The sequence below is a fragment of the Lutzomyia longipalpis genome, chromosome 1, assembly GCF_024334085.1.
Source record: "Lutzomyia longipalpis isolate SR_M1_2022 chromosome 1, ASM2433408v1".
In the NCBI taxonomy this organism is placed as follows: Eukaryota; Metazoa; Arthropoda; class Insecta; order Diptera; family Psychodidae; genus Lutzomyia; species Lutzomyia longipalpis.
In genome coordinates this window covers 7,151,681-7,176,621 of record NC_074707.1, presented here as the reverse complement: position 1 = coordinate 7,176,621, position 24,941 = coordinate 7,151,681, and the positions used below count along the sequence as shown (strand labels likewise).

Here is a 24,941-nt window from a genome sequence, read left to right as displayed (position 1 = left end):
ATACACAGGTACAATTATACCTCCTTGGGTACAATATGTATGATGCTTACATTGTATTTTCAATACATAACTTCATGTAAAAATTTTCAATAAAATACGATGAAAAATAAAAATAAGATATTTTTCTTTTTAGGATAAGGTTCTTTTGCTTCCTCCAGTTCTTATCGAGAAAGAAAATGTGGAAAATGCGTTTTTTCCACAGAAAGTTTTATAAGAAATTTCATTAAAAATTTATTTATTGTTAGGCAATCTATTCTAGACAATATAGAATTGAAATATCTCAACTTAGAACAAAAAGAACTTTGTCTATAATTTCTAGATCAAAGAAGAATCCTATCACGTGTTATTATTGGGGAAAACAAACTCCACAAAATCCCTTCTACAAATTTCATCAGCCTTTGAACCATTGTCGTAGACGTTAAAAAATTTCTCTAATCCTGATAAGACGTAAAGTCAAAAGTTCCCAAATACATACGAAGAACCATTGTTATCGCATCTTGGACCTTATCAGCAAGTGAGTCGTTAAGAAAAGTGTTTGGGAAGCTCATTCATTTGCTTTAATTTTCACATAAAGATGCGATAATGACTATATCGATAAGTCGGAGATTTCTATGATTTAGGACCAAGGGATTAATTAGCGATAGGGGATCGGGTATAAGTAGCGAGTCGACTGGTGGGTGGGCTTCACAGGAATACGTTACCAGCTGAAGTGTGAGTGAATTTAAAGTGAATCTATTTTGTGCCTTGGATTTTATAACAAAAAAGACTTCTTTCCAATTTTAGTGCAAACATGAGGCTGGTGTTGTTGCTTTTTGGCCTTGTGGCCACAACCTTGGCTGCCTCATTTGGATCCTATGAAGTCGCGCCTGAAACCCATAGTGAGAATATTTTTAAGGATCGTGATTTAAGTGCAGTGAACTAATTGAAATATATAAATACTTTATAGGTCTCGATGACATCGTTACTCGTTGGCTAAGAGGTGTTATTGCTGATTTTTCTGACCCCAATCACATTGATTTTCGCGCTGTTGATAACTTCGATTTTGGAAATTCTCTTGTGACTTTAAATGGCTATCTACGTAATGTCCAAGTACGTGGGATGTCTGGAATAGTCGTTAATAGGATGAATGTTAACTGGCAGAATCTTCGTTTTGATTTTGACATCACTGTACCCCATTTGAGCTTCTCTGGTGATTGGTATGATCTTCGTGGCCGTTTTGTGAATATTCTTCCCATTTTTGGTCACGGACGATTCACCATTGATCTTTGGAGTGAGTTTTTCCCATTATCAGAAAAAGAATGTTATGCACGAGGCATAGTGTAAGTCCCCCGCATGTAACCAAAATTGGCTTTTAAATTATTGTAGGGGATCATTAAAGATTCAAAATAAGCGTGGTCATTTCCCGGAAAAGCGCTGGGAAACCTACGAATTTTCCGGTTTTTGGTGTAACCTATATTGATTTATTTCTCAATTTCTATCAATTGTAGAATATTGCGATTGGTGTCAAATGAAAGCTATATCAATGCTTAATATTATATATTAAAACCATTTTCCAAAATGCACAAGAAGGTGAAAATTCGGAAAGATTTTCCGAACACGCATTTTTTTTTCGCCTCCCATTTCCACAATATTGCATGGGACCACCTGGAACATCCCTCATTTTGTAGCTTTTTTAATCCCCTTTCATTTGGTATAGCACTTGCTGGGGAAATCTGCTGGGAAAACTGTTTTTTTTTTTTTTTTAGTGATTTTCAATGTTGGAAAAACTCACTATTCGAAGGCTGCAATGTTATACCGGAGCTCACACCGACTTAGCCGATTTAACAATGCAATACAATGTTATACAATGTTATGACATTGTATAACATTGCAGCCTTCGAATAGTGAGTTTTTCCAACATTGAAAATCACTAAAAAAAAAAAAACAGTTTTCCCAGCAGATTTCCCCAGCAAGTGCTATACCAAATGAAAGGGGATTAAAAAATCTACAAAATGAGGGATGTTCCAGGTGGTCCCATGCAATATTGTGGAAATGGGAGGCGAAAGAAAAATGCGTGTTCGGAAAATCTTTCCGAATTTTCACCTTCTTGTGCATTTTGGAAAATGGTTTTAATATATAATATTAAGCATTGATATAGCTTTCATTTGACACCAATCGCAATATTCTACAATTGATAGAAATTGAGAAATAAATCAATATAGGTTACACCAAAAACCGGAAAATTCGTAGGTTTCCCAGCGCTTTTCCGGGAAATGACCACGCTTATTTTGAATCTTTAATGATCCCCTACAATAATTTAAAAGCCAATTTTGGTTACATGCGGGGGACTTACACTGAACCTCGTGCATAACGTTCTTTTTAAATCTTATTCAATTTTTTTTTATGTAGACTTAAACCTCAATGGACACACTACTCTTAGTGTAAGGGCTAATGGAATGCTCGAAATGAGGAACTTCCATTCACGCTCTCGCTTACAACGATTCCAAACAAATTTCCACAATCTTCTCTTTGGCGGAGAATTTGGAGATCTGTGGAATTACATCTTCAGTGACATGTTGCCAGCAATTATGGAGAATTTCCATCCAGAAGTAACACAAGTTGTTGAAGCTGCTGTACTTCCTAGGTTCAATGAAAGATTAAATGCGATCACTCGTGATGATTTGTGGGATATTATACATGGACAACGATCAACTGATCATCAATTTATTGAGTTCCTAATTGAATCCGTCATTATGGCTGGTTTGGAAGTAGAAACCGAAAAGCCAGAGCCATATGAGGTAGAGACTGAGAAGCCAGAGCCTTATTTTGCGAGGACTTCTCTTGAACCATATGAAGTAGAAACAGAGAAACCAGAACCATATAGAATGGAAACTGAGAAACCAGAACCTTACATGGTTGAGACTGAGAAGCCAGAACCGTATATGTTTGAAACTGAAAAACCAGAACCTTATTTCGCAAGAACTTCTCTTGAACCATATGAAGTAGAAACAGAGAAACCAGAACCATATAGAATGGAAACTGAGAAACCAGAGCCCTACATGATGGAAACAGAGAAGCCAGAACCTTACATGGTTGAGACTGAGAAGCCAGAACCATATATGTTCGAAACTGAAAAACCAGAACCATATAGAATGGAAACAGAGAAGCCAGAACCTTACATGGTTGAGACTGAGAAGCCAGAACCGTATATGTTTGAAACTGAAAAGCCAGAACCTTATTTCGCAAGAACTTCTCTTGAACCATATGAAGTAGAAACAGAGAAACCAGAACCATATAGAATGGAAACTGAGAAACCAGAGCCCTACATGATGGAAACAGAGAAGCCAGAACCTTACATGGTTGAGACTGAGAAGCCAGAACCATATATGTTCGAAACTGAAAAACCAGAACCATATAGAATGGAAACAGAGAAGCCAGAACCTTACATGGTTGAGACTGAGAAGCCAGAACCATATATGTTCGAAACTGAAAAACCAGAACCATATAGAATGGAAACAGAGAAGCCAGAACCTTACATGGTTGAGACTGAGAAGCCAGAACCGTATATGTTCGAAACTGAAAAACCAGAACCATATTTCGCAAGAACTTCACTGGAACCATATGAAGTTGAAACGGAAAAACCAGAACCGTACAGGATGGAAACAGAGAAGCCAGAACCTTACATGGTTGAGACTGAGAAGCCAGAACCTTATATGTTTGAAACGGAAAAACCAGAACCATACATGGCAGAAACCGAAAAGCCAGAACCTTACTTCGCCAGGACTTCTTTGGAACCATACGAAGTAGAGACGGAAAAACCAGAGCCATACTTCGCCAGGACTTCTCTGGAACCATATGAAGTTGAAACGGAAAAACCTGAACCATATAATGTCGAACCTGAGCTTGAACAATTTCCTTCTGTAATTCATATTCCACTTGGCAATAATGCTTGGATTACGTCTATTACTGTGAAAAATATTAAATAAATGAGAGTTAATATTATTTATCCACATGTATGGTATGTTTAGTATAAGAATATGATTAAAATTAAATATTTTGTATTTTTAATTACGTTTAGGAATAAATAAAGTAATTGCACACTTAACAGTTGAGTTTGAAAATAACAATTTTTCTTTTATAGCATATCGACTTTGTCGATATTACAGAGGTATATTCAAACATAAAATTAAAACGGTTCGAACGGTTTTAATTTATGGGAATTAATATATGAGCAAATATTAGAATCATGTAAGAACATTACATTATGTATGTACGACATACATACATATATGTATGTATATGCAGCCTAATTGGTGCATATAATTAATATTATTAGAAACGTTAGAGGCTCAACATAATTTACATTTACCTCTATGTGTATTAATTTATGCTCCAATCAGAACCCTTATATTTTACCTTGAGGTAGGGTGATATTATTGCTAGTACATTATATATTTTGACTGCTGAAATCGCGATAATTGCGTCTAATTAACAATACAGTATGTGTATGTAATGCAATACGGGAATTGTAATTAAAGTTGACAACGTTTACACGGAATTTCGCTTCGTGCTAGAGAAATATCGCAGTACAAATTGATGAATTATGAAGAATATTACATCACATTTCCTCGGAATTTTCATTTACTTGTCTTACTTTCCCTTCTCGGAATTACTTCTAAATACAATTCAGTGTGCCCACCAGGTCTCAATAAGATAAAATGCACCCACATATCTCTCGCACCGCTCATACTTCATGCTAAGCCTTTTTTGTATATTTTATTTACGTTGTTAAGAAGAAAGCAATTGTACAAGGTCAAGACAGGAAGAGGATGTATGCAGTTGGAAAGAGGACTTCGTGTGAGTCTTCCAGGTAAACTATTTTTTTTCTCTACTGACCTGCAATTGTTTATAATTCCAAACTTTCTGCCAATTTGCAACAGCACATGATTCATCCACAGGAGACGCTTCTTCGTGCCATGCGTGGAAATGCGGTTGTGCTTGCCAATGTGTTGGTGCAAGCATTATATTAAAGCCGAGAACATTTAAGAATGTGGGACAATTTGTATGTACGGGCCAGGTAATATAAAAAATTTTATGCTTCTTAATCATATGTAATAAAATTGAAATGTTAAAATTAAATCAAATCAATATAATTAGTTGTTTTTAACCAGTGAAACTGTATTTAATAAATATTATGTTTTATGTTACTTTTGTATAGTACCTGGCACTACACTGTCTGACAGAAATAAGTTGTACAATAGCTCTTAGAAGTTATGCTATGTATGGGTATGTTTTTTTTGTATTACGTAAATCTCTTTCTTATTGGCAATTATTTTAAAACTTAATTACAAAAATTTATTTTTAATAAAATGAAAACAATTTCCCATTTTCATACCTACAGTCTGAGTTATATACACATTATAGTTTGTCTATTTTGTATTACATATGTATGTACGTACCTACAAACATATATATAGAAAATCACCCACCGTACCGGTGGTATGCATGGGAGGGAAAGTTTATCGAAAGACTTCGATTGATTTTTCGGGGAAATTGTGAATAAAACGTGGGATTTTGATGGAAAATATTTCCAAGAAGACCCTCATTTGTGTGGAAAATTGCGAGTTCGCCCCTGCCTTCAAGATTCTCTATCTTTCCTTAGAATTCAGCAGGTCGTCGAGCGCGCCAGAGCTCTTCGGCACAACCAGTGTGCGCTTCCATTCAGTCACTTAGTAACCGCTCGCTGAAGAGGTTGTGCGCGCATCGAAGTTGAAATATTCTCATATATTTTTTCCCTGCCAAAATTCTTGGAAAAAAACATAGCAAGAGAATTGTGTTTCAGTGTCGGATTTTTCACAACTGATTGATCCAAAAAGGAGTCTTCTTTTTTTTTTCGTAGCTCTCAGAGTTGAAGAGTAGGGGAGAAGTTTGATGAGATCAGCGCGAATTTCATCACGCGAGTAATTTCTGTGAAAGTGGTCGTGGCCTAAAATTTTCTCAGTGAAATAGCGGTGCCCACGAAGAATTGATTCTTAGGAATTCTTATTAAATTTGCGGTTAACCCAAATAAGGAACATACACGAGTACTTTTCCATCATAATGATAACGAGATTTTGCACTTCGCAGTTCAAAGTGTTTTGCCAAAGCTTGTGGTGCATCAACGAAGTTCGTAGGTAAGCTCCCGGTGGTGGTTGCAGGAGCTAATTAGATTATCACCTTCTTCTACTGCATTTTCCGGAAACTTTATCAGTTGGCATAATTTAAAGTGTCAAGGAGTTCCTGAGATAAGACTCAAAAATAAGTAATATTGTGTTGTGACTCATTGAAAAGACACGTTGAACTTGATTGTGATTGGAAAACTGATTCAAAAATATATATATCTGAATTTTTTTTGACCAAATTGTGATATACATATATAACCGAAAATGGTCAAGGTGTCTTTGTATTCTTTTGCAAAAGTAAAATTGCTGCTCATCTGCATCGTGGATGCGGTGAGCAAAGTGGCGGGAATCGATCATTGCTCATCCCATCTGTTCAACATAAACGACACAAGCATACAATTCACCAAGGAAGTGGTTAACCACGAATACGCAGTTCTGGGACAATTCAAAAGCCTCCATTGCTGTGCCAAAGGATACCGCAGCATTGAATGGTGAGTGCACAACAGCACATATATTTGCCTTTCTCAGTCATCTACAGAGATAACCAAACCACCACATTACCCAGCATTTGGGGGGAAAAGAGCCATTTATGTACTATTCCTCGTATTTCTCACTACGTGATCACATAAATTGATTCAAAGAAAAAAGAAGGCATAACAAGAAAGCAAAATGACTTCAATAGAAAGAATTAGATTGTCTTTATAGTGGACTGCTTAAGTATCTCTCTCTCCCTCCACTGTTGCCCACTTCTTCGCCTCACACATGCATCGTACAGTTATTAAAAGAGAAAATATGTGATCATAAAAAATATTACATTTTATACACTACTTATGCTATATTACACACATTCTACGTGAAATAACTTTTTTCCATCAGCTGGAGTTTGTACAGAGATTCGTTACCATCACGTGTAGAAATTTTATCGACTCACAACAATATTTTATTGGGAACTTTATTAATAAACAGTTTATAATTGTAATTTGTTAGAACTATTTTTAATGATTTTTTTATTTTGGAGCGCGCATTTGAAAATGAATACGAATCTATGAGCTGACCTATAACAAAATATGTGATTTCTTCTTGGAATTGAATGTACAAATACTGTGAGAGACACGCTACTTACTGTCTTGCATGTTGGACATTTCTAGCGCAATGCTGTAATAAAAGAGAGACACACAGAGATTCGCTGATATGTTCCGAGTAAATTGTCAGCAAAAGATAGTAATTAGAAGAATTTGCCATTACGCTGAAAACCGCGTTGTACTGTGAGAATGGTAAAACGTAGCGCAATTATATTTCGCATATTCTTTTCCATACCTTCGCCGCGAATTTTGCACAAACTCCACAGCCCATTCTGCTACGCCTAGTCAATAGTGAACGCTTCACGAATGATTTTCCACCACGTACTTGCAGAGAGTACATTCAACGAGGGCGAAATACGTGGAAAACACAATTAGTAGTCAATACCTGGATTCTGAGAAGTCGTTCAAAAAAAATTGTACATATACACCCTGCCAGTTCCTATACAAATACACCTGTTAGAATGATACATTATGTCGGAGTTGAGGTACATACACTGTATGTACACATTTATGTATGTTTTATGCTGCGAGTTCTAACATAATTTGCACATTATGGTGCTGTTAACAAAATAATCCCAAGAGAACCTTTAAGGAGATTTGGGAAACATTTTAATTTATTTTTTCTTTACAAGGTACTTGCGATTTACCTTTTTTTTGAACAACTCTTAATTAACCAACAACAAGTTGTTAATTTCATCAAGTACCTATCTTTTATAAAAAGAGTTATTTTGACGTACACAACGTACCTATACTATCATTCTATAACACATTACATAATGCTGGAAATCTACTTACATCTATACATAATACGAATGAAATATCATTTCACGCTTCTTGCAATCGATTCTAAACAAACTTTTGAGGTTTAATGAACAAAAATTGTTTATTTACTCTCTACCACAAAATGTTAATATAGGTAATGTATACCTTATATACAATCATTGCATATTTTAACCTTGCAATCTGTGCTTTTTATTTAATGGACAATGCAAATTACTTTCTGTGGTTTTCCTACTTGTTTACCTACCTAGATATTTTTCTGGTTTCTACAATTTGTTGATGTACATACTAAGTTTGTATGTATGAACAAATTTTGATTAACGTATTTTTTTGTAATAATAACGAGAGTAATATTCCTATAAAACTTAAGATCCATTCTGTATATCTTCAATTTGAATAAGCTCTACACAAAATTAATAAGATATACAAATGAGCATAAATAAATCTTTTAAAAGAAAAAATAAATATTTGCAATTCGTGGAAATGGAAAGAATTTAAAACTTGTTTATCAAACTTCTCTGCATTTGTGCTTTCTTTGCCAAATTTCTTTCAATGACGCCTTCCTGTCTCAAGAGCAACATCGCAGGCGAGCGTCTAATTTCCTTTTTTTTTCGCAATTTATAAGTAAAAGCACGTGTGAGAATTCCAATGAATTTTGGAAATGAGTGTTGGGCATAGAAAGACACAAGAAATGTATTTTTAACTCAATGATGAAACCTCATTTATATTCTTATTACCAATTCCATTAAATAAATAAATCATATACAGTGTTTGTAATAAAAACCGGCAGAATTTTTAAAGAAATTCATTTTGTTCTGTAACCATTATCTCCTGTCAGACTTCATTCAACTCATAGTTCACTCACTCTCTCTTATTTTATTGTTCGTTGTGGATGTTCTGTCTTCATTAATCCATATCCATTTGTATTCCGTTTTAACATTTAAAATCCAATTCACTTTTCTCTTCAACTCCCGCATAAAGTTTAAAAATATTAACCTGAGATTTATTCCAGATTTTTTGCCAACATAAAGAACTTTTTCATTCTATTGAAAAGTGAATTTCAGAGAGTGTTCCAAAATAATTATAAATCATGAATATTTTCCAAAAGCGCTGAGAAAAATCTGTCTTAATTGAAAATTTTTTGTGCTTTAGAAAAAGTAATTCACTTTCATTCTTTAGTTTTTAATCATGCTCTTCAAGTAACTTGAAAATTTCATTTTTGCAGTTATATTTCCATACATTGTGCATAATATCCTTTTCTTGAGTATGAAATATATATGTGTACAGTAGGTACTTATTTTTTTATTACATCCCCTACCGCCTAGCTCCTTGTGTTAATATTTAATGTGTTATATATATATTTTTTTGATGGCTGATTTTTTCATCATACCCACCCACACTTTCTCTCTCAGTACTGGGGGAGGACTTTTTCTTTGAAAAGTCGTACTTTTCAATAAACATGGTAAATCAATACTTTGTACAAAAAAGGAATGAAATGTTTTGAATAAAATTTTGTTTTTGAACCACCCCCAACCCTGCGTTTCAACCCTCCTACCAAAGCGCCTGCGGTACTCGTCAGTACGGCTTTATAGTATTCCTGGAATTGATTCATCATGCATTTCTCCGTTTTCATTTTAGATTTTATTGGTCTCTCCTCTTTTTTTCCAATGAAAAACCCAAGGATAGAATGCTTCTATCTATATAGCGTTTTTGTATATGAATCATTTACTCATTCAATTTCTTTTTTTTTTGCGTACATATTTAACACTAATAGTCTTTTTATGTGATTTATACCTTTTATTTATTAAGCAAAATTAATACTTTATTGCATTTCATAGAATTCAAATAGATAGTATGTACTAATATGTATGTAGTATTCGATTTAAATTACAAAATATTGATTTTAATAATGTGTAATTTTGAATTCACTCTTATTTTAATTCTTTAATTCACACAAAAACATTCTGATTTATTGCTTTGATAAAATTGCTAGGTACAATATTATTTTAAAAAATATGTAGGTATTTTCATGAAATATTTAATAAAATTTTTATTGAAAAATTTGGTAGGAATGAAATGTTTTCAAAATAAATTTTATAAAAATCATATTGAATTGAATTTAAAATCTCTCTGCTGTATTCAAGTTAAATACATACATACAATAAATAGAACAACTCATAAATAATTTTGCAAATGGATATACATTTTGTGTTTTTGATATATCCTTTCAATTGGCAGAAACGTCCTTTTGTTTCGCTTCGTAAGCCCAACAAACATCACCTGGAATACACATTCAAAATATAGCCCATGAGTATGTCCTTCTGTGAATTTCCATTAGAATACCTTCTCTGGTACAAGGAGAGAAATTCTCATGAATTTAATTACATAGAGGCTAATCGTAAAGTAAGAGAGCTACCAACTAACTGTAGAAGAAAATGAACGTTCATTGTGACCCTTGATACTTCTCTCTCGATTGATTCCCTGAATTCTCAGGATGGGTGATTCCAGAAACAAGCAATTTGTTGGCTTTTCCCTGGAAATACAAGAGAAATGGCAATGTTGGGCCTTATTCAGCGACCAAGAAACCCTTGAAATTCGCTTGAAATCTTGAAATTTCAGTACAAAATTTAAAGATTTCAAGGGTTTCTTGGTCGCTGAATAAGACCCGTTATATGGAAATACAAGGGGGAGAAATTCGGCGAATGTAGTGTACCCTGACAGCCATTTGATGTGGGTGCGCCCCAATTTTTTTTACCCCTGATGTGTATGTATTCTATGGTAACTTGCAACAGTTGCAAATGTCTCGAGAATAATTCTCAGAAATAATTACGCAAATTGACGCAGTTCTACGCAGAATGCATTTCATAATTTCAAAAACCAAGTATGTATGGAAATTATGGAAAAGACATGTTACGGAAAATGCTTTAAAATATAGGTTAATATAGCGAGATTAATCTAAAGTTCTAAAATAATTGAAAAGTTTTAAAAATAGTTTTTAATTTGATTTTTGATGGATAATTTATACCATTTTCCCGGAGTTTTTAATCAATAATGATGTTTCTTTTCCAATTTTTTTACTAAATATTATCTCAATTTTTCTAGACCATAAATTAATGGCAAATTAATAGACGCTATGAAGGACGTAATGGGGCAAAAAGTCATCATTTTTCTTAAAGATAAACTGTCGCTCGTACACAGTATGGGTTGTCAATTATGAATGCCTTTAGTGACATGGAAAAAAATCATTTCGTGGAAAAACGAACAGTATTTATCTTCAATATTTCTATAATCATTGTGTCTCAGAGTATGTCGCAGATGTGGAAATTTGCCCCAAAGAATCGCAAGTCTTGTGAGCAAATAAATTAATGGTGGTGAACGCCACGGTGTCTCGTGTTTACATAATGCGTTTGTCATACATACTTATATGTATGTACATGAAATTTCGTGCTCATTGTTAATTGCAGAAAATACCAATGAATCATCAAATTTGAACAAAAGTGGATTCGAAACGCTAAAATTTCTTCTATAGCACACGCGAGCAAAATGGGTCGTACTGGCCTTCATCCAGGTTTTTTTTTCGCTGAGCACTCAAAACCACCGCCAAAATGGTGCCTAACGGGCAGGAGTCACCCTGTTTCATGATGAAAGAATAAACAGAATGAGATGAAATTTGCAATAATTTTTCTGGGAATTCATTTCTAATAAAAATTTACAATGTAATTAAGATTTTCCGCTGAATCGCCGTTTTCTGCTCTCGTTTTATTGCTGCTTCTTCTTCTCAATGCTCTAATTATTATTTTTTTTTGCAGAATCTCCTTTATACATTAAGAAATACATACAATAGTACATATCTCAATGTATATACGTACGTACATTCAATTCAACCTCATTCACGTGCTGCATACGACGTTATTTACAAATTTCTTAGTGAAAACAAACATACTCTCGATATACTTTCTTTATATCATCCATTTTCACTCTTTTTTTCACCATAATTGTAAGCTATCAGCGAGGACTGTGATAAATTCAAAAGTCTACCCTATTGGCTTGAAATTTCATTCAATGAACTATGTATCTTTGAATTGTTTATCTAAAAGCTACTCACTTATCTACTTAGAGCAAATAAGTAGTAAAATGAAATGATATCAAACTTTTCCTCAAATATCATCCTACTTATGAAACAAGTTCTATCTAAGGCGTACATTCCTTCACATAAAACATTATTAAGTAGTTGGTTTTGTGTATGCATATGCGGTTGGGAAACTTTTGCATAGAGAAATTGCAATTTTCCACTTATTCATCTGCCTGATAGTTTTCAAAGAAAATTACATACAGTAAATGTATTCTATTTGATGTGGAAAATCAATAGAAGAAGCTACTTTCTCCCTTAAGTAAATTTTGATTTATTGTAGATAAAATTGTTCGCGAAATTTCCATGCAAGACATTTATAATGCATACCATGTAGTTTGCAAGAGAATTTTCCTTACATTGTGTGTCAATGTACAAGAAGTTGCAAAAATGATTTTATTTATTCATAATTCGGACATGTTATTCCCCGAAAGGAGGTGGTTAAACTCCCAACATGTAGGGATTGTGCTGCATATTTTAGCATTCACATAGTTATTTTATCCCTATGGGGGATTTTTTGCAGTAACTCCGATCTTCCTCCGTATGCAAAGTATCACGAAATATTTAAAATTTAATAAATTTTTGCAAATTATCGCTTCCCATGGGAAAGTAAGCCATGGGTGTAAAAGGAGGTGGATCTATGTGTACTTAAGTTTATTATAGTCATTTCGTTTGGACTTACTCTATAAAAATAATTTTCTTTTAGTGTGGGAAATGGGATATATAGTAAGTACATTATATTTCAATGTTTATAAATTTTTCCAATTGAGACGAGCTACATTATGAAATTGTGGCTGTGAGGGCAGAGAGCACTCACTCTCGAAGCCACTACTTAATTATGTATTTTTGCAAGAGAACTCACAAACGTGATTTAATACTTTTCCGGGAAATACCAAGTATGTATACTTATATACATGGCTTGAAAATTAATGTTGGCATGCTTACCGTAATTTAGATTTTGCAATCGTAAATTATTTCGCATTCGTATTGATGATGACTTGAAAACGAAATGCATGCTATACTCTCTCTCTTGCTTTATCCATAAATGATATACAACATGTTATCCCTTTATGGAAGTCATGATGTGTTGTACATAATGTATGTACATATAAAAAACAAAAAGTATATTGATGAAAAATTCGTTTTTGATGTTATAGTATTTTTTACGCCAGCCAGAATGCAATGGTGGAGGTAGATAATAATTTATAAACATAATGACAGGGAGAAAATTATATTGAAATGTACTGTAATTACAGTAAATGCTCATAAGAGAATGACAGGAATAGTGAAGGGTTAAAGCATGACCTCACATAAGGCATCGTATGACTGCATCTTCACTCAAACGTTGCATATTATCTCTGTTAGATTACAAACAACTATACAAATCTCACATTTTTGCAGAACAGTAGATATCATGTCTCACATGTCTCCAATAAACACGTCAATCATTGCACTTCTGTAAAACCTCACAATTCTTTTTCTTTACGGTTTTTCAAACATACATAATACCATAACAAAACGAACATTAAATAAAAAATTGAACTACATACTTTAACAACATAACTGTAGATTACATTTTTAACTGATATCATCAAGAAAATGCGAATAATAAAACTTATCTGTTTACGCATTTTCTTACGTAGGTGACATTTCTTACTATTTAAAATGTATAATTATTTTTTCCTAGTTAAAATTCCCATAGAGGTATGGTAATTTCCACATTTCATCTGCACAATACAAATAAAAATTTAATAATATTCAAGTTTGCGGTGTCAAAGAAATTTGATGAGTCAATAAGAAGAAAAAAACCGTGGTTTTATTTAATTTATCAAGCGCAACAGGTTGAGGGTGACGTCACAGTTGGCAAATGTTGGAAAAGTATATTTTACGTTTGAGTGATTCATCATTTTAGTGCATCTAAATTTGGAATTAATTGAAATCCATTTGACTAATATTAACAGATAAATAATTATTATTATGTGTTGTTCCAATCAATCAAAGTCTTCAGCAAGGTAATCAAATCAAAATAACAAGATATCTAAATAAATATGTTATATAGTTTTTAATTAAAACAAAAACTTTGAGCAGTGTTTTTGACACAATTGAATTAGTCAGAATTTAATTAAATAAAAAACATGTTGTTTTATTTTTAGATACATACGTAGCATACGTACATATATACATACATATTCCGGTAAATACGGACTTTTCAATGCATAATTAAAAAAAGTTGTTTTCTTAAGAAATGATGTAAAACGAATGATAATCATTTACCTTATTATTGATATAAATTTGCAATTTTTTTCTAAAAAAAAATCTTTGCTGAATAAATCTAATTACTTTATTCAATGAAGTAATATATAAATATAACTAAGTATGTATGATTGACCAGTTCTCTTTAATTGTGTGACATTTAATCTGTTTAATTAGGTACCTACCAGGTATATTTCCCCGTAAATCTAACCATTGAGTTATACAACTGGAAATTAACTTTTTCAAGCACCACATTTCCAAGAAGTTTACGTAAACGGGCGACATTTAATGGCAAAAGCCTCCACTCAAACTTTCATCCGGTATTAACAATAATTCCAGCACATACTTTTATGCATTTTTTTGTTTTTACTGACATGAAGTAAATTTTATTCATAATGCAGTTCTTGGAAATAAAAATAGAAAATTTCAGTAGTTCAAAGACTAATTAACATGCAAATTTTAATAGAAAATTCTGTTGTGTCGTGATAATCTCTCTTTCTTTGATGCGATGGAATTTAATCAAAAATCCACAGATATTCACTGTAAATGTTTCAAATATTCTTTAAGTTCTTGGAAGTTAGAATATTGAAATTGGAAAATTTTAAGCATTGCATATTTAATAAAACATCATTCTATATTTACTTCTCTCAAATGCTAAAAATGGGATTCAAGCGGAATAAGGATTTAATAAGGAGAATCGTTTATATCAATAATGAAAATTTTATGATGTACGTAAGTACTGTACGTACATGTATAATGTTATTTACAATGTACATAGTCTGGGAATCCGTAGGAGTTTACCCAAATTTGTAGAAAAAATAATTAAATTCAACTCATAATCCCACGAGAAATATTTTTATTATTTAAAAACGGATTGAATTTAATAAAAAAAAAATAAAATATAGATAGAGGTGGTACGAAAATCTAAATTTATAAAATAAAAACACCCTATTTCCGAATATTTATTAAGTCATTCATTACGAATAATAATTTGAGAACAAAAAAAATCGTAAATTTGAGAGCATCATCCTTTCCATATTGTTAACGCTTACTCTCCAAGAAAAAAATTATTATATTTTTAATTATTTTGCCATATTTTACTTTTGAAAGCCATTAAAGAAAAAGAATTTCAATTTGCATACGAATGAATCACTCAATTTTCCATTCCCGTCAATATTCCTGCCGGAATATACATTTGTATACCTATAAGCAAAAGGTACTAAATTACATGAATTCTTACCGAGAAAGAAGCGCAATAAAAGTATTTTCATATTTCCGCAACACTGACGGACAATCTGCCCCACACAAAAGTGCGTGAGACAACTATGGCAAAAAAATTAATTTTGTATTCATACAAAAAGCGTCCGAGTTCTTTGAACTCATTAAATGTAATTAAAAGGTAGAGGAGTAATTTGCATTGAAAATTTCATCTTTGTACACATCTACATACATATGTTAGAAGTTACGACTAAATGAAAAAAAAAAGTCGTGGAGTGGGCAAACTCTGCTACATATATAGGAATCACGTGAAGTAGCTTTGTATTGCGTGAACATTTCTTTTGAAAATTGCCGTCAACATTTTATTTAATAGCACCTCACAGCGGCAATTCCCGCCTAATTTGATTTAATATCCGGCTGTAAGGGGTTGACTTCTGCTTATTTACAAATTGACATCATGCCAATTGTGGGAAACAATGAGTCGTGATTGTGTGCTGAATACCATTTACAATTGCTAATGAACTCTTCACTTTAGCCCACTGGCTATGTTCTAGTTCTTCCCTTGCTGAGCAAAGTATCTCATTATCCATGCGACCGGCTTCACCGTTCACCATCATTTCCTCCTTCAACCAATGTTAACAGCATGCAAACAACATCGTCATCGACAGTCCACTAATTTTTTACACAAACACTCTGTGGGCTTGGACGATTCTCTGAATCAATTTCTTTTCCGTCTCCGCGTGCACATATGTAGGTACATAAAATGCCAGGCAGACATAATGGCCGGCCGGATGGTCACCCGGGTGCGATTCACTGGAAAAAGATCCCACTATCTCTCCCTTTTACCTGGGCATATGGGTTTTATTTGCTGTCGTTCACATGGTACATGTTGAACTCAATATTGAATTTCAAGTAAACACACTCGTGTGAAGTTAATTTCATTAGATGAATAGTACGATGTATCCCTGTGTGAGTCTCTCAAACATCATTATGTACCTACATATATATCTGTGCTATATATACATACCTACCTTTTCTGCATCTTTCCCCTCTTTTCCGGATGCATGAATGTACAACGAGTAAAAGCCCAAAATGCAATGACAAAAAATCACGTAAAATGATATTTCGTGTTTATGCTGTCTAGGCTCCAAAACAGGAGCATTAATTGGATTATGAAAACTCCAAAATCTTATTCTGCTAATTATGCAGTGATAAGCTTTCAGGAAACTTTGAAGCTTTTATTGCAATTTTCCTCATTTTCTTAATCCAATATATTTTTGCAAATTAGTATAAATGTAAAATTTCCTTTTAACGGTTATTATAATCAAAATTATTGCACAAAAATTCTTATAAAAAAGCCATCCAACTCCAATGATTCACAATATCAATGTTCATTGAACCAAATTTTTCGTGAGCAGTGGAGTTTTTCTTTTACTGAAATTGTTGTGCTTATTTCCATAATTCCATTTATTTTGAATAGAGAAAATCGAGAAAATGATCTGATATTTATTGTGAAATTCAACTTATTTTTAGAATACTTTCTATTTACTTGACAAAAGTCTTTAATGATTTTTCTGTTATAAATTTCGTAGAATTCAAAAACAAATATATTTTTAAGCTAATATTCTTATTACCTCTGACCTATACATATATACATATTCTGTCCTTAAAAAAATAATCAAAATTTATCGCAAAACATCTTTGCAAAGAAACTGATTTGTCTTATAATTCATTAATTTATTTTCCGCGAAATAATTAACGAAAATATAAAATGCTCATAAATTGAATTGATATTTCTGCTAAAAAATTTAAAATGCATTGCTCGTATATTTGCCATAATTTCTTTATGTTTTTGCAAACAAAAAAAAAAGTCAATAAACACTTCACGTGTGAGTCCATGCAATAATTCTGTGAATCTCAGGCTAATCTTTATAAAATAAGTGTTTGTTTTTGTTGGTGCGTATATAAGAGGAGAATGTCAAAATTCCGAGAAGTGATTTTCAAACTTTATCAGCAAATTTTATTTGCTTTCTGGCCAATTTTTGCTTATACTTTGCGTTTTTTTCCTTCATTCATCTTCATCCAAGTGATAATACAATATTTCAATACAAGCTTTTTTGGCAGTTGTATATTTTATGTGCACAAAAATTCCTAGAAATCTAATTATAAAATAAAAATGAGTTTCACGATAAGCATTTTCTTCAAAATTGCCCGTGTCTGGGTCGTGCTGGCAGTATGGTGGGAAAAAGGGGGTGAAGGGTATAATAAAGTGGGTACGAGGAAAACCAATAATTTATTGAAATAGCAAATAAATCACTCAGTGATTCTTGGAATTTCGCGGAGGAATGAGCAGAAAAGTAAGAGAAAAAAAATTAACATCATAATTGTCCCTCGAATGACGATGAACGAGTGTGCAGCGATTTGCACGTAGTGGAGCAATTTTTTGAGCGCCGAGCAGCTGGAAATTGCCGGCCAATTCACTCTTCTTTCTTCATCCCATCCACGTTTATGGTGAAAAAGAAGTCGCAGTTGAAGATTGAAGCCGTGCATTCGGTATAATGCTTCTTGTATGAGTGTGCAGATAATAATTTCTGAGAAAAACTCCACTCACACCACTATTTTGTAATTTTTTATATACATATTATGTATTTCACCACTTTAAAGCGTTATTATATAGGTACATATGTTGGTATGTATATATAACAAAATGACTGGATGAAGAGTGGAAGGTGTGCGGATTTGCAAAAAGGCGCAAAAGGCAAAGAAAGGCCCTCCATTCTCTTTTGTGACTCTCGTCAAGAGGTATTCTTTCACACAATTTTCGATTATTTATTTACTCACCGGCGGGAAGAAGAGGAATCGACCGCTGAGCTGTTTCAATCACTTTTCATTCGTGGTGGCTCTTTTTTTTCTTCTCGATCCTTTCCAACACAAGAATACCAGCATTATTCCCATTATTTCACCAATCTCTTTCCTCTTTGTCGCCTTCTGTGCCATTCTTTTTGAATTGGCACAAAATATTCATGGTTTTGGCATTGTTTTCTGCTACCCTTCATGGTTGAATCTTCATTCTTAATGGTACTTTGCGAAATTACAGCAGCACTGCGATCATAAAGTTTAATTGAGTGCAAATTTTCTATTTTGCTTCGAGTTAATGCAATTTTAGCAGCTTTTAGAGGAAGTTGAGGAGTTTGGCCCAATTTCCCAACTTCTGGCAATGAATCCAAATTAATTCAACAGATATATTCATCAACGATCGCCATCTAAATGAATTGAAATATAACATCTTCTTAGAGTCAATGAGAAAAATTTCTCATTTCCCTAAATAAGAATTTAGGCAAAATTATTCTGATTGAATTTGGGAGTTCTCAACATAAAAGGGTTGTGGACGTTGAAAGGATTGAGGATTTGCAAAATTGATGTATAAATTAGCATAAAAGAACTTTTACAAAATATTGCGTAGGGGAAGGGGGTGGAATTCTTGGAAACATCCGAAAAGCAATGGTGTTAAAAGGACAAATGAGATTTCCTTCCTTGCCCTTAATGGAAATGGAACCAATTACATTAGAGACTTTCTCCTATTACAATATTTAGCATAACATGACCTTTGTATTGTATCTCTCATACCGACCCGACCTAAATAGAATACGATCTACGGTAGTTCCTTCTTCAAACATTTTCTTGTGCTCTTCTCTGACAAAACCTCCAGTTGTTTACATACTATTCTGCAGTGCAAACCCATTCATGGGTCTTTGGTGTTTGTTTTATACAATTTATTATATTGTTGAAACATTTTCCCATGGGCTGAATTGCAGCGGAGAGAATTCATTCAAAACATTCCAGAATACCATTTTATACGTGAACTATACAGACGATGTGGAATTAATTGATTGAATCATATATACAAAAGGTATTTATTATAAAATCTGATAATAAATTTATTGAGAAATTCGTTCTTATCTGATGAATATTTATCAGTCAAACAATCCTCCCAACTAATTCTGCAGGAGTTCTTGTGCGCAAAATTCACATGAAAATTTTTCCGTAATAAGAGCTCTGGGAAAATGAGTGAATTTTTTTCTCCAAGTCTTTTCTATGGAAAAGCTATTGAGTGATTATGGTGGAATTTTGCAGTACCCATACAAAATAACTTAATTATTCCACTAGTTCCACTATGAGGAAAATATATGTAAATGCGATTCCGGGAGTTTTTTCCGCAATTTCCAACTATTTTCCATTTAAATAAACCCCTCAAAATCCTCTTTATAATTTTTGGCTTGATTTTCATGCTTCTTCTCATTTGGTCATCCGAAAAAATGAGAATTTCACAATGTTGTGAGGGCCAAAAAGGCTCAGTCAGTAAGAATATTCTTGAGAAACCACGCGGGGGTATTTCTCAATGGAACAAGTCCACCTTTGAAGTATATTCGAAGATATTTCTTGGTATTCAAATCTCAATATTGGATGGAGAAGAAGAAGGAATGGAAAAAAGTTGCAAAAATTAATTCTCGTTATATTGTTTTCTTTTTGTATTCCAACTTGTGAATCTTCTCTGTCTTCTTCTTTTTTCCCTTCTTCGGTGCTGTATGTACCTTGAGAATCTATCTCCCCCCTGTGGGTCTTTCGAAATATCAAAGAAAAGAAAACCTACACACCACAATAGAGGACTTTTTGGACACTTTTCGTCTGTGCGACATCCTTCCTAGAATTTTGCCATCTTTCTCTCCCCTGGACTACCAGCCATATATGTATGTACAAAAACTCCCAGAATGATGGTGATGAAAAAAAAAGTTTGTGGATGGGAAAAGGCAAAGAGGGTCAAGTCAGATAGGTGTGTGTGCATCATTTCGATGCATTGTTAGGGATGGCTTCTCCAACAAAACTGTGTAGAGGCAGCCATGTAAGAGGGCATAAAATGTCTTTCTTTTTTTTTCTTTTCTTCCCTCATCCCTTCTTATTGGGGGGCAGGTTTAAGGATGGTAGACCATATCCGTGGTCCGGTGACGTTTCCACGCTCATTCTCTACCCGGAAGCATCAAATCAGACCATCTACACGCGGCATGCATCAGCCGTGGACAATGGTAACTACACGTGCGTGGTTAGCAGTGAAACCCTAAAGCTGGAGCAACACATGAGCCTCGTGGTTCAAGGTATGTATGTATATATAAATATGTCCATGGCAGAGGATTTGACCGGAGGAGCTAAAATCAATCCATTCAACCCACTCACATCATACATACCTAACTTTTATATCAATTTACTCGTAAACTTAATAATTAATCAATAACGCCCCATCAGTACGTGTGTAGGTAAATTCCATGGAAAAGCACCTGGTTCTCATTTAAAGCCCTTCACACAATAGGATTTATACAACACCTTGGCCTATTTTTGAACAAAACTACCCACAATAATTTTAACGCTTTTGACGCAGAATTAAATGCAATAATCGCGGTGAAAATGAATACTTTTACATCATTCAATCAATATTTTCGATAAGCATATACAATTTATTTCGAATGATACATAACCAATAAGTCTAATTATTTCAATTAATTAATAACTAATTGTATAATGACGTACAAAGCGTGTAAATTTTTCATATACAATTTTCAATTAATTTATCAATTTATATATATATATATATATATATATATATATATATATATATATATATATACATATTTCACATAAAATAGAAAAATGTACAATATACATTTTAGAGATTCTAGGTCATGGCGAAAAAAAGTCAATATCGTCTATGTACATATATATCAAATAAAATATACATTTTAAGTTTTTTAACGATGAGGTACCTACCTTTGGGAAAATAAACAAGGAAGGAAAAACAAATATTCTAACGAGACAGCATGTCTTTCTGCAAGCTTCAACTTATAGCATAATTTTCTTCCATTATAACTGCTCTAGGATAAATTTATAAATAGGTAAAGTTCCACTAACACTAATAGTACAAGAAGAACATACCAAGTGAAATTAAATACCTATTATTTGGTCTTATTTTACCTACCTGTGCTGGTGGATAAGATGTTGCTTAGCAAAGTTTTTATTGTAAATTATTCTTTAACCCTCCTTGAAGAAAAAGTTCCTTTTTAATTGAGTTCTTGAGATCTTGAGAACTTTCTGTTAATATTGCTCATCAAAATAATATCCCCTCATATTACATTGAGCTTGAGTTAAATTTGTTTCAATGGGTAATTTGGATTTTTTTTAAATTTTCTTTCCAATAAATTGAATAATTTTTCTTTAATAAATTATTCATTAATATCGCCTCATTACACCTGAGTTATTACCATTAATTTTTAGAAGTTTTTTTTAGACGTCAGGCATAGTTTTCTTTCAACAATCAAAAAGAAAATCCTTTATTCAGCAATTTATTGATTTTCTTTAAGAAAAAATTATTTCTTACAATTAAAAATTCCTAATAACGTTGTTGTTGTTGTTGTTGTTGTTCGGGGAACAAAGCGCGCGGCGACTACACGGCCATATGCTTCCTTATAACGTTTACAACTAAAATCAGGGCTTTCAGTAGACAAAGAGTTGACATTCTGAGAAAAATAATACAGGTATACACGAGATACATATAAAAGCTTAAGTAAGATATGCAAGAGGGTTTAGCACAGTGATTGAGGCATCAGTTTCACAATGAAGCAATTAAAACTGCTGCTTTGGCATTTTTGTAACTCATTCCTCTTTTTCAACTCTTTTGCAGCCAACTCCCCGGACGCCCCACTGCCCACGTACCGGCCAAAGGATCAGACGGTGCAACTGGGCCACACAGCACGTTTCTACTGTGAGGCATTCGTGGGGAATTTGGGTCTGCCCGACGTCAAGAGCGACATATCTTGGCATCGTGTCTTTGAAGGAGAACTCAACCCTGTACTAGGAGGCAACCAAAAGATCATTCGAAGGTATGTGAATTGATTGTTCCCCGTCTTACGGGTGGTGCTCTTATGATGACTCAAATAGAGCCATATTCTGGAAATTTCTCGCAGTCGCTTTTGAACATGACGTATGCCTCGTTGATTTGATAAATCTCTCTTATCAAGGCGGTATTAGCTTTCATTTGATGTGTTGTTGTACAGATGTTTATCATACAAATTGGTTCTTTGATTATATTTTATTTATTATTAGTTAGGGGAATATGATGTCCTTCTGACCTCATATAAACTAAAATGCTGCATTCTAAATAGCCATTAAAATATTAATAATAAATTAAGGGGAATTATCTAATAGGATAGGGTGAAGCGGGTGAAGCTTTCGTAAGCACATGTCAACACAAACTATTACTCTAATTATGCACCCTATGCCTCTTATTGAATTGATGAAAGTTATGATACTTTTTTTTGAATAGTCTAATTAGAAGGGAATTTTGCTAAATAAAGACGTTATTCTAACGGATAAAAATTTAAAATTACTTAATTATTTTGCATAGAAAAGGCAACTGCTTTTAAAACATCCAGCAAAGTTTTGATTTAAGCATCAAATGCAGTAAATGAATGAACTCTTTATAATAATAATACGGCTCACCACATTTTGGTGACAACATTTCATTTAGTTAGTAAGCTCGTATTGTTTGCCCCGAGCACCCACAAAGTATTCCACGAATTTCTCTTCTTTCATTTCTTTGAATATGCTTTTCTCAAGAAATCCTCACTGACAGAGTATGTATTTTATTTTGTCCCATTTGCAATTAACCTTGGAAATTTGCAACAACCTACTTCCAAGGGACATTATGTTGTATGTACATTTGGTGTGAATTTTTTCTTCTTCTTTTCTTTTCAAAAAAAGAAGACATCAAAGGAAAAAATACCTGCTTGACCTCGTTAGAGATTATGTCTTAAGGGGAATTTTATTCAATTAAATGTCACAGAAAAATATGTTGAGGCGATTGAGAATAAAATTAAAATTCTACGAAGAGGATTTTTCCTGAGAGATGTTTTTTTTTTCTTTCTGTATATTTCAGAGAGGACAATCAGAATGTAGGAGCAATCCTTGAGCTTACAAATGTCGACGCAAAGAGCTATGGACGGTATTTGTGTCGCATAGATATGGGAAATTCAGCCCATAGATTGGAGATGTCTGCATGGCTCTTTGGGCCACCTATTAAGGCAGAAGACTCATCTAGTGCCCTACTGCAGTTCCTCGCCATCATCCTGGCGTGCATGGCCTTCATTGCACTACTCACGGTCTACCGATATGCTCCTGTTTGGCGACAAATGAACCGGAAGAAGTCCAACCAGTGCAGGATGGATCCCGCGGGAAAATTCAACGTACCAACGAGACCATAAAGAAAAACTAACAATAACGTACTGCACTATTTGGTGTCCAAAATGTGTTATAACTGGTGTTACTGATAGAAACTAAACATTTCCAAATTCACAAAACGTGTATAGGTGACTTTGTAAAAAAAAAACTTGATGTGAACATCAAGAGCGTGAAAGGAAGAGCATGTAAAAAAGAATGATGATATCAAAAGATTTTTTTTATACATAAAAGATAAAAGCTTGATAATGCTCTGTGAATGATATTCCTAAAAAAGCGCATAAGTTAGCGTTAAAAGAAAAAAAGCTAGATTTATTTCTTAAAATTAGTAAAAAAAAAAGCAAGATATGAGGGAAGGATCTGAAAAATTATAATTAAAAGAAAAGAATGATAAAATACCAGAAAAATGCCAAATTTTTCACAACATTTTTCATCTCAAAAGTTCACCATTTCATTTTAAATACAATTCTATATAAACGCACTTCGTTAAACTTTTATTATACATACCTATACCTACCTATTATTAATTTGCAACACAGAAAAAAAGCATTGAGTGAATAAAATAAAATTAATGTAGTTAGTTGTAATTTGAACAAAATGATCAAATGACAATGGAGAATATAAAGAAAAAAAATTATATAGGAAGATTGTACATGATGTGTAAAAACTAGGGTAATAATATTCTTCAAAATTCTATACCTACAATGAAAACATGTGTAGCAAAATACACAAATCTCTTTGCCCTAAACAATGTATTTCCATTAAATGAAAGAACATGGTATAATTAAATTCGATTGAAGCTTCTCAGTCACGCTTCTATTGTTTATTTCGATTTAATAGAGAGAGAGGTAATTAATTTATTTTCACTTTTCATAGAGAGCGGAATATTTCGAAATTATAATACAGGTTGATAGTAGAATTTATTTATGCTAAGTTAAATATTTTTACAAGTGTGTGAATACTTTTATACTATGTAGAACAATTAAATAAAAATGAACAATGAAAGAACTTCTCATTAATCTTCTATAAGTAGCAATATATCGTCTTTCTGCGATCAGA

At 33.1% G+C, this 24,941-nt stretch overlaps 2 protein-coding genes and 1 long non-coding RNA gene across 3 annotated transcripts; all 3 read left to right on the top strand.

Moving 5' to 3' along the window:
- Positions 1–691: 691 nt before the first annotated feature.
- LOC129786071 (adhesive plaque matrix protein-like) lies at positions 692–4,084 on the top strand. Its single transcript, XM_055820878.1, has 4 exons — positions 692–711; positions 784–878; positions 947–1,270; positions 2,389–4,084. Exons 2-4 carry the CDS (start codon positions 791–793, stop codon positions 3,963–3,965), a joined length of 1,989 nt encoding a protein of 662 aa, XP_055676853.1. The 5' UTR covers positions 692–711; positions 784–790; the 3' UTR covers positions 3,966–4,084.
- A 594-nt stretch (positions 4,085–4,678) lies between these two features.
- LOC129786066 (uncharacterized) lies at positions 4,679–5,296 on the top strand. The gene is made up of 3 exons (XR_008750088.1): positions 4,679–4,849; positions 4,920–5,056; positions 5,198–5,296. It is a non-coding gene; the product is annotated as an uncharacterized LOC129786066 (long non-coding RNA).
- Positions 5,297–5,480: 184 nt separating this feature from the next.
- Positions 5,481–24,887, top strand: LOC129786057 (fibroblast growth factor receptor 3-like). Its single transcript, XM_055820858.1, has 4 exons — positions 5,481–6,631; positions 20,571–20,752; positions 22,330–22,528; positions 23,584–24,887. The coding sequence occupies exons 1-4, from the start codon at positions 6,405–6,407 to the stop codon at positions 23,906–23,908; spliced, it is 933 nt and encodes a 310-aa protein (XP_055676833.1). The 5' UTR covers positions 5,481–6,404; the 3' UTR covers positions 23,909–24,887.
- Positions 24,888–24,941: the final 54 nt, after the last annotated feature.

Excerpts from the sequence above, each read along its gene's own strand:
- LOC129786071 (XM_055820878.1), top strand. The coding sequence starts at position 791 with ATGAGGCTGGTGTTGTTGCTTTTTGGCCTTGTGGCCACAACCTTGGCT. Across the intron at positions 879-946 it reads AGTCGCGCCTGAAACCCATA|GTCTCGATGACATCGTTACT; the intron begins GTGAGAATATTT and ends AATACTTTATAG. Across the intron at positions 1,271-2,388 it reads ATTCACCATTGATCTTTGGA|ACTTAAACCTCAATGGACAC; the intron begins GTGAGTTTTTCC and ends TTTTTTATGTAG.
- LOC129786057 (XM_055820858.1), top strand. The coding sequence starts at position 6,405 with ATGGTCAAGGTGTCTTTGTATTCTTTTGCAAAAGTAAAATTGCTGCTC. Across the intron at positions 6,632-20,570 it reads GGATACCGCAGCATTGAATG|GTTTAAGGATGGTAGACCAT; the intron begins GTGAGTGCACAA and ends ATTGGGGGGCAG. Across the intron at positions 20,753-22,329 it reads CATGAGCCTCGTGGTTCAAG|CCAACTCCCCGGACGCCCCA; the intron begins GTATGTATGTAT and ends ACTCTTTTGCAG.